The following is a 14,318-nucleotide window of genomic DNA, read 5'->3' as shown; positions in this document are numbered from 1 at the left end:
TGTGTGAGTGTGTGTGAGAGAGAGAGAGAGTGAGTCTGGGTGCGAGTGTGTCTGTGAGAGAGAGAGTGTGTGTGTGTGAGAATGAGAGTGTGTGCAAGTGCGTATGTGAGACACAGTGTGAGAGAGAGTGTGTGTTTCACACAGATACAGTGTGTGCGAGAGAGAGTGTGTGTGTGAGACACAGACTCTCTGTGAGACTGAGTGTATGAGACCAAGAGAGTGTGTGAGTGACTGTATAACACATAGAGAGTGAATGTGATACAGTGTGAGACATAGAGTGTATGAGAGACAGTGTGTGAGAGTGAGAGAGAAAGACATTGACTGTGAGAGAGAGTGTGTGTGTGTGAGACACAGACTCTCTGTGAGACTGAGTGTATGAGACCAAGAGAGTGTGTGAGTGACTGTGTAACACATAGGGAGTGAATGTGATACAGTGTGAGACATAGAGTGTGTGAGAGATAGTGTGTGAGAGTGAGAGAGAAAGACATTGACTGTGTGAGAGAGAGAGTGTGTGTGAGAGAGAGAGAGAGAGAGAGAGAGAGAGTGTGTGTGTGACAGAGATACCTCCACCCCCCCCCCCTCTGGTGTCAGCCCCCCCCTCTCGCTGGTGTCTGAGCATTACTGTGCAGGATGCTGAGCTCTGGCTGTGCTTCAAGGAACTGACCAATCCTATTTAATAGAATGCACCTCCAACATTCTGAAGCCGAGAAACCTCGCGTGGTTGGTCACTTCTGCTTGTGACGAACCCGGAAGTACGTGATATCAATTCAGGAGATGGATACAGAGAGCAGGAATGCCTCAGCCATGCAGTCAGCTTCAGAATGTTGGAGGTGCCTTTTATTATATAGGATGTTATAGTCATCTGTGCCTAAATCTACACACCGGTATTTACGCCATGTAAAATGTGGCCTAAATGGATGTGAACAAATTTGGTTGTGTAGAGAGGTGCTCGGCGTATTCTATATACCGCGCAAAAATTTAAACCCATTCTATATCATTTAGACGTACTTTAGGCGTATTTTTTTACCACTTGGATTTTTCAGGCACCATATATAGAATCTGGCCCTATATAGAGAATTTGGAAGTTACCACCAATTCTTCTCCTGTGCCTTAATTTTGAGCACCGTTTATAGAATCCGGCCTATAAAGGGCAGAGGAAATGTAATATGGACACGTGCAAAGTGATGCACATAGGGAAAAATAACTTCCAACTACAGGTACAGGAGTCACCACCCAAAGAAACGACCTTGGAGTCACTGTGGACCATGTGTTGAAATTTTCAGCCCAGCATGCTGCAGCTGCTAAAAAGCAAACAGAACATTATGGATTATTTGAAAAGGGAGGAGCAAAGAACTGAGTATATCATTGTTTCTGCTTAGGTCGCTGGCGTGACAGAACTGTGTGCACTTCTGGTCACCCTTACAAAGGACAGAGCAGAATCAGAAAAGGTTCAGAGAATGGCAACAAAAAAATGATAAAGGAGACAGAAAAAAGAACTACCAGACAGGTTAGTTTATAAAATCGTGAGTGGGGAGGAAGGGTTAAGTATGGGGGCGGTCATTTAGCATTCCAAACAAAACTAAAAGAAAAGGACACTCCATGAAACTAACAACCAACAGATAAACAAATTATAAAAAGTTGTTTTTTTTTTTTTGCACAGCACACACTTAAGCTGTAGAATCTGTTGCCAGAGGACACAGCGGGATTCAAAAGTGGTGTAGAGGTGGCCTAGATTCTCACTGTGTGGCAGTACCCAGAACCTTCAGCAGTCTTCCAGAAAGGAAGCTTTCTAGAACAGGGGGCCGCATGTTCCTTCCTTCCTGACAAGATAGGAGGATCCATCCCTTGCAGGGAAACCGGGTCTAGTACAAATACCAAACCTGGGGCTAGGATGGAGGGAGTCACTGTCTTTTGTTCAGGTCCCCAACTGGCGCACCATCTATGTAAGCAAAACCCCTGGCCACTCCCCTAACATCAATACTGGAGGACTGAAATATATTTTAACCTGCAGGATCTTCTTACTTCTTAAAGAGAAGGGCTTTGACTTGGACAGTCTTAAACCATAAAGTCTCAGGAGTGGGATGTCCCTCAGAGCTTGTAAAGCTGCTTGGCTGGTTCAGGGAGCACCGGTACGGGGACCCTGTCTTCATAGGCGCCCGGTATAAGAGGCTTGGAGAGGCTAAGCCTCCCCCCTGCTGCAGCAGAATGGATCAGCTGTGGAGTCCAGCTGCTCTGAGGGGATTAAATTGTTGATTTACCTCCATCCTCACAGCAGGAGCTGCAGTGAAAGTCCTCTAGCAGTTGTAGAAACTGGTTTATGGTTTGTTTACCTTACTGCTGGGAAAGCAGGGGGGGGGGGTTGGCTGGAGGTGTCCTGGGTTGCCAGGGAGATATTTAAGGAGGATGACTTCCTGACCTGCACTGAGGACAGATAGCAGCAGAACGGATACTGGGCCAGCATGATCAGAAAAAGTCACCAGACAACAAAGGTAGAAAAGATCATTTTATTTTCATTATAGTGTTTGGAATATGTCCACTTTGAGAATCAGGTGCTCAACATTAAAAGTTTATATTTATTTACTTATTTATGGCATTTTATCCCACATTAAACATGAATTAGGATGTTTTGTGGCTCTACATGAGAATTGTGATATTATGATCCTTGTTTCATATTATTGACGGTCTGCACTTTCCGTATGGGTGGTATATTGGTGTATTAGGTTTGCCCAGTGTAATATTTATGGTACAGTAAGGTTCTGAGTGTGTTTCTGGACAAAGTTGTGCATAGTGCTTTGCAGTTGAGCGATTGTGCTTAGAATATGCTTTGAGCAACCACTTTATTCTTTGACATATGATACATATCTAATATCTAAATTTAATAAAAGGTATTAATTGTGACTTTTATTTTTATTTATTTTTTCTGCGTGTTATCAGACAATTATGGATTTAGGCTCCACCCCTGGCCCCACCCCCACCCCCGCCCCCTTTAGCCTCCCCAAACAGTTGGGCCACCGACCGCCTATGCCTGTCAGTAAGAGGAAATAGAGAAGAAATGCAACAAAATCAGCAGAAAGAACTTTCGAACCAAGGTAAAACTCTCTATAGTGGAGGAGTGGCCTAGTGGTTAGGGTGGTGGACTTTGGTCCTGAGGAACTGAGTTCGATTCCCACCTCAGGCACAGGCAGCTCCTTGTGACTCTGGGCAAGTCACTTAACCCTCCATTGCCCCATGTAAGCCGCATTGAGCCTGCCATGAGTGGGAAAGCGCAGGGTACAAATGTAACAAAAATAAAATAGATACTATTGGAGATTCTACATGGAATGTTGCTACTATTGAGATTCTGTTGCTACTATTGGAGACTACTATTGGAGATTCTACATGGAATGTTGCTACTATTCCACTAGCAACATTCCATGTAGAAGGCTGCGCAGGCTTCTGTTTCTGTGAGTCTGACGTCCTGCACATAAGTGCAGGACGTCAGACTCACAGAAGCAGAAGCCTGCGCGGCCACATTGGTGATCTGCAAGGGCCGACTTCTACATGGAATGTTGCTAGTGGAATAGCAACATTCCATGTAGAATCTCGAATAGTAGCAACAGTGGAGGAGTGGCCTAGTGGTTAGGGTGGTGGACTTTGGTCCTGAGGAACTGAGTTCAATTCCCACTTCAGGCACAGGCAGCTCCTTGTGACTCTGGGCAAGTCACTTAACCCTCCATTGCCCCATGTAAGCCGCATTGAGCCTGCCATGAGTGGGAAAGCGCGGGGTACAAATGTAACAAAAATAAAAAATAAAATATACCAGAAACCTCTCTTGGGAGTAACAGATTTACATCTGAAGAACTGCAACTGAGGAAGGAGAATTAGGAAGAAGTGGCATAGGGTTAAGTCCCTTCACCGCCTTGAGTGAATTCCTTCAAAAAGGCGGCAAATAAATCCAAATAAATAAATAAATAATTGTTAACACCTCTGTTGAACTTCTTTACCTTTACTGGAATATACAAGTGGTGTAAATAATTGAGAAGCATTTCCCAATTATTTGGCTATCTGAATATGTGATTCTGTGGACTACTGTATGACTGAGAAAGTATGAGGAGTGAGTGAATTATGTGCCCCGGCTCTGTTCTCAACCAGTCCAAAAAAACACACTTGTGTGCCTTGAAGATGCTATATACAAACCAAGGGTTACAGAGGTTTCGACAAGTTTCTGAAGGAAAATCCGTAACAACTTCATAGCCAAATAAACTTAGGGGTCCTTTCACTAAGGTGCGCTGAAAAATGGCCTGTGGTAGTGTAGATGCATGGTTTGGTTGCACGCAGAATTATTTTTTAGCGCACCTACAAAAAAATGCCTTTTTTTTGCCGAAAACGGACGTGCGGCAAAATGAAAATTGCCACGCGTCCGTTTTGGGTCTGAGACCTTACCGCAAGTCGTTAACCTAGCGGTAAAGTCTCACGCGGTAACCGGGTGGTAATGGTCTATGCGGGTCAAATGCCACTTGACGCGCGTAGCTGGCACGCGCCAGAAAAAAAGAAATATTTTTCAGACGTGCGTAGCGGATGCACGCCAAAATTTAAATTACCGCAAGGGCCGTGTGGTAACCGGGCGGTAATTCTAATTTGGCGCACATTGGGCGCGCCTAGGCACCTACGTAGCTTAGTAAAAGGGCCCCTTAGGAAAGACATGGCTTGTGCCTGGAAATGATCTATAAGAAATAGATGATCTTGGAGATTTCAACTTCTTATCCCAAACTTTCTTTACCTCTGCTACTGTTTTTGCTTCCATCAGTTTCACTGGGAGGCCGTTACTACTACTACTACTACTATTTAGCATTTCTATAGCGCTACAAGGCGTACGCAGCGCTGCACAAACATAGAAGAAAGACAGTCCCTGCTCAAAGAGCTTACAATCTAATAGACAAAAAATAATAAAGTAAGCAAATCAAATCAATTAATGTGAACGGGAAGGAAGAGAGGAGGGTAGGTGGAGGCGAGTGGTTACAAGTGGTTACGAGTCAAAAGCAATGTTAAAGAGGTGGGCTTTCAGTCTAGATTTAAAGGTGGCCAAGGAAGGGGCAAGACGTAGGGGCTCAGGAAGTTTATTCCAGGCGTAGGGTGCAGCGAGACAGAAGGCGCGAAGTCTGGAGTTGGCAGTAGTGGAGAAGGGAACAGATAAGAAGGATTTATCCATGGAGCGGAGTGCACGGGAAGGGGTGTAGGGATGGACGAGTGTGGAGAGATACTGGGGAGCAGCAGAGAGTACATTTATAGGTTAGTAGAAGAAGTTTGAACAGGATGCGAAAACGGATAGGGAGCCAGTGAAGGGTCTTGAGGAGAGGGGTAGTATGAGTAAAGCGACCCTGGCAGAAGATGAGACGGGCAGCAGAGTTTTGAACCGACTGGAGAGGGGAGAGGTGACTAAGTGGGAGGCCAGCAAGAAGCAGATTGCAGTTCCATATATCCTTCTGTGAAGACTTATTTCCTTCAGTCATTCCCGTCTATTCTGCCATCTGAGCCTCCTACCCCAGCCCTTTGTTGTAGAACTTCCTACCTCTTGTGCATTACTTGATATCTGATGTCTCTAAACTTACTGGGGTGTAGGCATACAGAGTACAGACATTTGGGGGCAGGGCAGGGCCGTGCCGATGCGGTAAGCGCCGCAGGGGGGCGCCATCTTCTGGGGGGCGCCGCTGATGCATGCTTACCTTGCCCCTCCCGCTCCCATGTAGGAACTGCCCACCCTCTTCTCCTTGACGTCAGAAGAAGGTGGGACACTGAGCGAACCAATGGAAGGCTAGAGACGTCGGGACTGAGAGCGCCTTCACTGACGCTGCGCTGCCGGAGGAAGGTAAATTTAAAAGAAAAAAAAAAGGAAAGGGATCTTGGGGGGGAGAAGAGGGCAGGCAGTTCCTACATGGGAGCGAGAGGGCAGGGGAGAGAGGAGCATAGATGGGAGGGCAGGGTTCATGGAAGGGAGAGAGGGGAATTGCTTGATCGGGATGAATGGCGGGGGCAGGGGACAGATGGGCATGGATGGGTGGGAGGGTAGGGCTCAGGGAGAGAGGGGAATCACTGCCTTGGAGCCAGGCAGGTGCGGGGGGGGGGGGGGGGGGCGGCGCCGCCAACTGGTAGTCTGCAGGGGGGCGCCAGAGACCCTTGGCACGGCCCTGTTTGGAGGAGGGGGACACAAGTTGCAGTTGGTAAGCAACTGAGTTGAACCCACCTTCCAAACCAGAAGGAGTCTACTGCATCCTGTAACACGGTAGGTCTAACAGTCTGGCTTCTAAAATACTAGCATTTGATGTACCGGTTACCTTTCATTTGTAAGCAGGACAGCGCTCGGCTCCAATGGGCTGGCTGACGGTGCAGGTGGTGGGTGGGGTTTCCCTTGTTCACCGTCATCGACCTGTTCAGTGTTCTCATCTTCTTTGAAAAGAAACAAGAAATGAAAAGTGTTCTTTATGATGTTAACACGATAAAACAAAATCAGCAAGAGGGAGGCACTTAGGGAGCAAGTTACCCATTTATAAAATTACCCGCAAAGGTAGCAATTCCATAACTGGGCACCTCCTTTTAGGCATCCTGATACCACACAGTATGAACCTATTTAATAATGGCATCTGGGTGCCCAGATCCTTTCATTGAATACTGGTGTAATCCAGCATGTATGAGACTGCAGTTACACCGACCATAATCCTGACATAACTGTAGTTGTGTAAATCTGGTGGAATCACATGTAACTCACACTGATCTATAAATTGCATACATAAGTGGCAGCTCCGCCCATGCCCCTCCCATGCTCCACACATGTATCCATCCCTACGCACATAGGTGGCAGCTCCGCCCATGCTCCACCCATGCTCCACTCATGTGTCTGTCTCTATGTACATGTGGCAGCTCCGCCCATGCCCCACCCATGCTCCACTCACGTATTTGCCCCTATGCACATGCCCCTCCCATGATCCTCCCCCTTGCATTTAGGGAGTATTGCACTTACATGTGCCCATCCAGAATAGTGTTTACATAAGAACCAGGGGCATAGCCAGACAACAGATTTTGGGTGGGCCTAGTCAAGAAGTGTTCTCCCCCACCACCACAAAGAGACATCTCAGCTGGCAGGAAAATGCTTCTTTCCACCTTGGCAGTCTGCAGCAGGCATGCGCTGAAAACTGAACATGCGCAAAGCCAGTATTGTGGAGAGTAGCGTTTTCATTACCATCAGGGGGATGTCTTCAGCTAGTAGAGCTTGGGATCTCCGCCAGCTACCACTAAACGTGTGCTACTGTTGGGTGGGCCTGAGCCCTAAGTGGATGGGCCCTGGCCCTCCCAGGCCCACCTGTGGCTACGCCACTGATAAGAACATAAGAGTAGCCATACTGGGTGAGACCAATGATCCATATAGCCCAGTATCCTGTTTCCAACAGTGGCCAAGCCAGGTCACAAGTACCTGGCAGAAACCCAAATCATGGCAACATTCCATGTAGAACCCCAAAGAATAGCAAGATTCTAGAATCCTAAAGAGTGACAAGATTCCATGCAGAATCTCAAAGAGTAGCAACATTCCATGTAGAACCCCAAAGAATAGGAAGATTCCGTGCAGAATTTCAAAGACTAGCAACATTCCATGCTTCAAATCCCAGGGCAAACGGTTGCTTCCCCACGTCTGTCTCAATAGCAGACTATGAACTTTTCCTCCAGAAATTTGTCCAAACCTTTTTTAAACCCAGATATGCTAACCACTGTCACCACATCCTCTGGCAAAGAGTTCCAGAGCTTAACTATTCATTCAGTGAAAAAATATTTCCTCCTCTTTGTTTTAAAAGTATTTGCATGTAACATCCTTGAGTGTCCCCTACTCTTTGTAGTTTTGGAACGAGTAAAAAATCGATTTACTTCTACTTGTTCTACACCACTCAGGATTTTGTAGACCTCAATCATATCTCCCCTCATCCGTCTCTTTTCCAAGATAAGAGCCCTAAGCTCTTTAGCCTTTCCTCATATAAGAGGAGCTCCATTCGCTTTATCATTTTGGTCGCTCTTCTTTGAACCTTTTCTAATTCCACTATATCCTTTTGAGACACGGCGACCAGAACTGAACACAATACTAAAGTGTGGTTGCACCATGGAGCAGTGGCGTTCCTAGGGGGGCTGACACCCGGGGCGGATCGCCGGTGCTGTGCGCCTGCCGGCTCTTCGTTTTCATGCTCCCTCTGCCCCAGAACAGGAAGTAACCTGTTCCGGGGCAAAGGGAGCATGAAAATGAAGAGCCGACAGGCACGCAGCACCCCCCCCCAGCGGCGTGCACCCAGGGCAGACCGCCCCCACCGCCCCCCCTTTGGTACGCCACTGCCATGGAGTATTTTCGGTCTTATTCACCATCCCTTTCCTAATTAGTCCTAGCATCCCGTTTGCTTTTTTGGCCGCCACTGCACACTGAGCAGAAGATTTCAGCGTATTATCTACAATGACACCTAGATCTTTTTTTTGAGTGCTCATCTCCAAGATGGACCTTAGCATTAGGTAAAAATGATTCGGATTATGCTTTCTGATGTGCACCACTTTGCATTTGTCCAAATTAAATTTCATCTGCCGTTTGAATGCCTAGTCTTCCAGATACCAAAGGTCTTCCTGCAATATTTCACAGTCCACATGTGTTTTAACAACCTTGGACAGTTTTGTCTCATCTGCAAATTTCATCACCTCACTTGTCGTTCCGATTTCCATATCATTTGGAAATATGTTAAATTGCACTGGTCCCAGTACCAATCCCTTTGGCACTCCACTGTTCACCCTCCTCCATTGAGAGAAATAACCATTTAACCCTACCCTCTATTTTCTGTCCAATAACCAATTCCTAATCCACACCAGAACCTTGCCTCCTATTCCATGACTCTATTTTGACAGCAGCATGGTGGTGACTCCTGTATCTGTAGTTGACAGTGGTTTCATGACACTTCCGCAGAAGTCTTGCAAGGTCACTGCTTGAACTCTCGGCAGCCATCTTGAATCGGCACCGGGAGAAAGACAGTCTGCAGACGCGGTCACTAGACCACCAGAGCACCACACTAAGGTAAAGGAGGGGAGGAGAAGGGTAGTGAATGGAGTCATGTGGGTGGAGAGAGGCTGGAAACTTGGGAGGAGATCTACATGGGGGGGAAGAGATGGAATCTGGTTTTCTTTGGGGGTTCAAAGTGACGGGGTGGGGTGAGACAGAGGCGGGGCATGTCCTTTTATTTCTTAGTGCAAATATGGTAACCCTACTTGGAATACACTGGCAAAGGCAATTGGAGCACTAGAATGAGGCTTGGAACATACAGAATGTGGCAACTGGAATGCCAGTATAAGACTTGGAGTGCTCAGAGAGGCAGCTGGAACACTAGACTGAGGCTTGGAACAGTCATTGGTTGAATAGTGAATACCGTGCAAAAAATCACGGGAGGCTGGGAGGAAACAGAGGGCTGCGGGAACGGGTGGGGATGGAACGGATCTTAGTGGGTACGAGTGGGTTATGGGTTAGAGTCCACTGGGGATGGGTGGGGAAGGATGAAATTTTTGTCCCCATGCAACTCTTTACTCTACAGTCCAGAGGGCCTCCTGATCTAACTTCCTTCTCCTTTCTCTCTTTATTAGTCCCTCCTCTCTCGCTTTCTTTCTTCCTCCGTCCCCCTCCTATTCCTGTCCCTCTTGACCCTCCAGTAAAAATTACACAATAGAACTAGGCAGCTCTCAGAATCTCTCATTTGGATATAAAACTATGGAAAAACACATAATCTCTTTTTCCTTATTCTCACTGAAAAGAATTGAGTCTCTTCTGGCAGATCCAGTGGACGGTGTCATCATCTAGTCTGGCAATAATTTTCTAGGGCAAGAGCTCCAGCTGCAGCTGACCCAGAAAATCCATTCCAGGCTTTCCCTCAGCCCTTTCTTGTTTGGAGGGAAAGTCAGTCACCTGATGTCAGTAAACAGAGGAGAAAGAGCAAGGGGATTCACATTGTTTGCCTTTGCAGCTCCAGCCTTTTCTGTTCAGGCTGGAGTCGCACTCTGAGGCAGGTACCAAGCAAAAGACAAACAGTGAAACTCAGGCCACCCTCCAAAACTTTCTCTCATAGCTGAGCTCCCAAGCTTGTGACCTCTTCCACAATGGAAATCATCTCTTTTTTTTTGTTTGTTTGTTTTTAAATCACACCAATGAAAACAACTGAATCCCTTTTCTATGTGCCTCAAAAACTCGTGATCAACTTTAACACACTGGAAAGAAAATCACATGGAAAGTTAACTCTGTACTTCTAAGTTTCAGAACTGCCTTCATTTTACAAAACCATCATTTTGTAAAAAAGGGAATCACAACCCCTATATTGACTGTATCTAGTGATGCAATTTAGCAAAGACTTTGTAGGTTTGAAAAAAAAATCCTTAGTTAAATGAGCTACAATTTCAGATTGTGGTTTGCAGCATTTTTTTTGGGGGGGGAGGGGGATTTGGATTTTTGTTCACACCTTTTTCAGTAGTAGCTCAAGGTGAGTTACATTCAGGTACTCTGGATATTTCTCTGTCCCAGGAGGGCTCACAATCTAAGTTTATACCTGAGACAATGGAGGGTTAAGTGACTTGCCCAAGATCACAAGGAGCAGCAGTGGGATTTGAACCGCAAGACCGGTGCTGTAACCACTAGGCCACTCCTCCTCCACCACAAAGAATCTTGTTACTCTTTTGGGTTCTACATGGAATGTTGCTACACTTTGAAATTCTGCATGGAATCTTGTTATTCTTTAGAATTCTAGAATCTTTATTTATTTGGATCTTGCTCACACCTTTTTCATTAGTAGTGCTTGAGCTACATTCAGGTACATTAGATATTTCTCTGTCCCAGGAGGGCTCACAATCTAAGTTTGTACCTGAGGCAATGGAGGGTTAAGTGACCTGCCCAAGATCACAAGAAGCAGTAGTGGGATTTGAACTGGCCACCTCTGGATTGCAAGACCTGTGCTCTAACCACTAGGCCACTCCTCCACTAGCAACATTCCATGTAGAAGCCTGCCCTTACAGATCAGCCACACAGGCTTCTGTTTCTGTGAGTCTGACGTCCTGCACGTGCAGGACGTCAGACTCACAGAAACAGAAGCCTGCGCGGCTGATCTGCAAGGGCAGGCCCATTCCATGTAGAATCTCAAATAATTTATTTAGATTTTGCTCACACCTTTTTCAGTAGTAGCTCACGGCGAGTTACATTCAGGTACTCTGGATATTTCTCTGTCCCAGGAGGGCTCACAATCTAAGTTTGTACCTGAGGCAATGGAGGGTTAAGTGACTTGCCCAAGATCACAAGGAGCAGCAGTGGGATTTGAACTGGCCACCTCTGGATGTCAAGACCTGTGCTCTAACCACTAGGCCACTCCTCCATGGTGTCGTCCACTCCAGAGGTGGCTGCATATTCATTTATTCTACTGCCTTCTGTTCGAGTGAAACCATTAGTGTCAGAACGCTCTCTCCCCTCGGTGTATATCTGTACGTTGTTAATATCAATATGATTTTTATAGACTGCTGTTTCCTCGCATGGGTTCAGCGCGGTGTACAAATTAAAGGTAAAATTCAAATACACAAAGTCTGAAAAACATTATCAAGCAGCATAAATATTACTTATGTAGCAAGAAGATTTCAATCATATTGAGTAATCTACTATAATAAAAAGCAACCTCAACGTTCTGAGGACACTGATGTCACTGAAGTCAGTCAGTCTCCCAGAACGGTTCGTGGATTCATGGTGGTGAAGCCACCCCACAGACCCGTGCCCCGCCCTCGCGTCAAACGTCATGACGTTGAGGGCAGGAAAAAAAAATCACCTAAACAAACGGTTGACACCCCCCCCCTAAAGCTGCAGCTCAACACAAGGACCTCCAGCACCCCCCCCCCCCCCCCGCAACAACTCCCCTCCTGAGACACCCACCTTTGCGTTGCTTTGCCGGCGGGGGACCCGAAACCCCGCCAGCACAAGCCCCGTCTGCTCACTACGGCGTCATCTTCGGCGTTCCTAGCCTGTGGAGGCAGGGCTTCTGTGCGTCTGACGTCCTGCACGTGCATGAGGTCAGACGCACAGAACTCCGCCCTGCACAGCTACCAACGCCGACGATGACGCCGTACTCAGCACACAGGACTTGTGGTGGCGGGGTTCCGGGTCCCCCGCCACCAAACCAACGCGAAGGTGGGTGCGATAGGCCCGGTGGGTCGGATGGCTGCGGCCGGATGCATCGTCGTGGGTGGGATGGTGCCGGGAGGGGGGGGGGGGCATCGCACCTCACAGGCAACTGCTCAATGAGGAAAACCTTGCTAGCGCCCGTTTCATTTGGGTCAGAAACGGGCCTTTTTTTACTAGTTAGAAATAATTTTCTTATCCTAGCATAACAAACACAAGTAAACATAGACTAAAAAGAAATCAACAGGCATCGTAAGTCAATGGTCATCAAACGAGAAGGTTTTAACCTTGTTACAAAATGTCAAAATAATTCTTTTCAATCCTAACATAACATAACTATGAAAATGCACATTTCTTACCCTAGCCAAGATCATGTTCAAGGACCTTTCTGACCTCATTTCCAACTCTCTTTCACTAGTCCCTTATTTTCTTACTCTATCTTATCTATCTATGTGTTCTATCTTTGCTTACATCCTATGCTGTCTATTAAAATGTTTTATTGTGTGTTATGTTCGCATTATGGAGTGGAGGAGTGGCCTAGTGGTTAGGGTGTTGGACTCTGGTCCTGAGGAACTGAGTTCGATTCCCACTTCAGGCACAGGCAGCTCCTTGTGACTCTGGGCAAGTCACTTAACCCTCCATTGCCCCATGTAAGCCGCATTGAGCCTGCCATGAGTGGGAAAGCGTGGGATACAAATGTAACAAAAATAAAATAGATACAATTGGAGATTCTACATGGAATGTACGTGCAGGACGTCAAACTCACAGAAACAGAAGCCTGCGCGGCCACATTGGTGATCTGCAAGGGCCGACTTCTACATGGCATGTTGCTAGTGGAATCTCAAATAGTAGCAACAGTGGAGGAGTGGCCTAGTGGTTAGGGTGGTGGACTTTGGTCCTGAGGAACTGAGTTTGATTCCCACTTCAGGCACAGGCAGCTCCTTGTGACTCTGGGCAAGTCACTTAACCCTCCATTGCCCCATGTAAGCCGCATTGAGCCTGCCATGAGTGGGAAAGCGTGGGATACAAATATAAATAAAATAAAATTATAATGTAGCATACTATGCCATACTTTGTATTGTTGTTTGAATATTTTTAGTGCTGTAATTATCTATTGCTTATGTTTGACTTATTCTTGCTGTACACCATCTTGAGTGAATTCCTTCAGCAGACGATAAATTAATTCTAATAAATAAATAAATACATTTCTTGTGGCAGGGGGGTGAAGAAAAAGCTTGTCACTCAGATGAGAGGTGAATCTATATAGTAGAAGGAAACAATATTTAAAGTTCAAAATGTATGAGGAGAGACTTGCTGACCTGAACATGTATACCCTGGAGGAAAGGAGAAACAGGGTTGATATATATGATATGATACAGACGTTCAGATATTTGAAAGGTATTAATCCGCAAACAAACCTGTTCCAGAGACGGGAAGGCGGTAGGACATGAAATGAGGTTGAACGGGGGCAGACTCAGGAAAAATGTCAGGAAGTATTTTTTTCACGGAGAGAGTGGTGGATGCTTGGAATGCCCTCCCGCGGGAGGTGGTGATGGAGATGAAAACGGTAATGGAATTCAAAAATGCGTGGGATAAACAAAGGAATCCTGTTCGGAAGGAAGGGATCCTCAGAAGCTTAGCGGAGATTGGGTGGCAGCGCCGGTGGTTGGGAGGTGGGGCTAGTACTGGGCAGACTTCTACGGTCTGTGCCCTGAAAATGGTAGATACATATGAGTTTATCTTGTTGGGCAGACTGGATGGACCGTACAGGTCTTTTTCTGCCGACACCTACTATGTTACTATGTTTTATATAAAATCTGATTAAATAAACAAGCAACTTTAAGTAATATTACTAGTAACCAGTGCAATTTAATGACATAACTAGATACACTTGTAAACTTACTGATTCTAAAAATTAAACGATTCGCTGTGTTTTGAAGAAGCCACAGTTTCCTTATAGATTCCTGGCCGGACTCTGTCATAACTGATCCACAAGGCAAAGGTAGGAAGGAAGGGGGGTCAAAATCTCAGGGTCTTACTCCTACCAGAGACTTCCTTAGTAGCAGTAGTAATTGGAGCCCAAGCTGGGGGAGGGGGGGAGGAGAGTGAAGGAGCAGAACAGTTTGGGATA

At 46.3% G+C, this 14,318-nt stretch overlaps 1 protein-coding gene across 4 annotated transcripts in view; it reads right to left on the bottom strand.

The window, feature by feature from the left end:
* LOC115473987 (synaptotagmin-like protein 2) overlaps nt 1-14,318 on the bottom strand; it is a 188,098-nt gene that overhangs the window by 60,561 nt on the left and 113,219 nt on the right. For 3 of the 4 annotated variants that reach the window (XM_030209231.1, XM_030209233.1, XM_030209232.1), the window contains exon 4: nt 6,312-6,423. In XM_030209231.1, the coding sequence (XP_030065091.1) occupies nt 6,312-6,423 (112 nt within the window). The remainder of the gene's footprint in view (nt 1-6,311; nt 6,424-14,318) is intronic. The other variant, XM_030209234.1, reaches the window with a different exon arrangement.

This window comes from Microcaecilia unicolor, chromosome 7, assembly GCF_901765095.1.
Source record: "Microcaecilia unicolor chromosome 7, aMicUni1.1, whole genome shotgun sequence".
NCBI lineage: Eukaryota > Metazoa > Chordata > Amphibia > Gymnophiona > Siphonopidae > Microcaecilia > Microcaecilia unicolor.
This window is presented reverse-complemented; position numbering and strand designations above follow the sequence as displayed.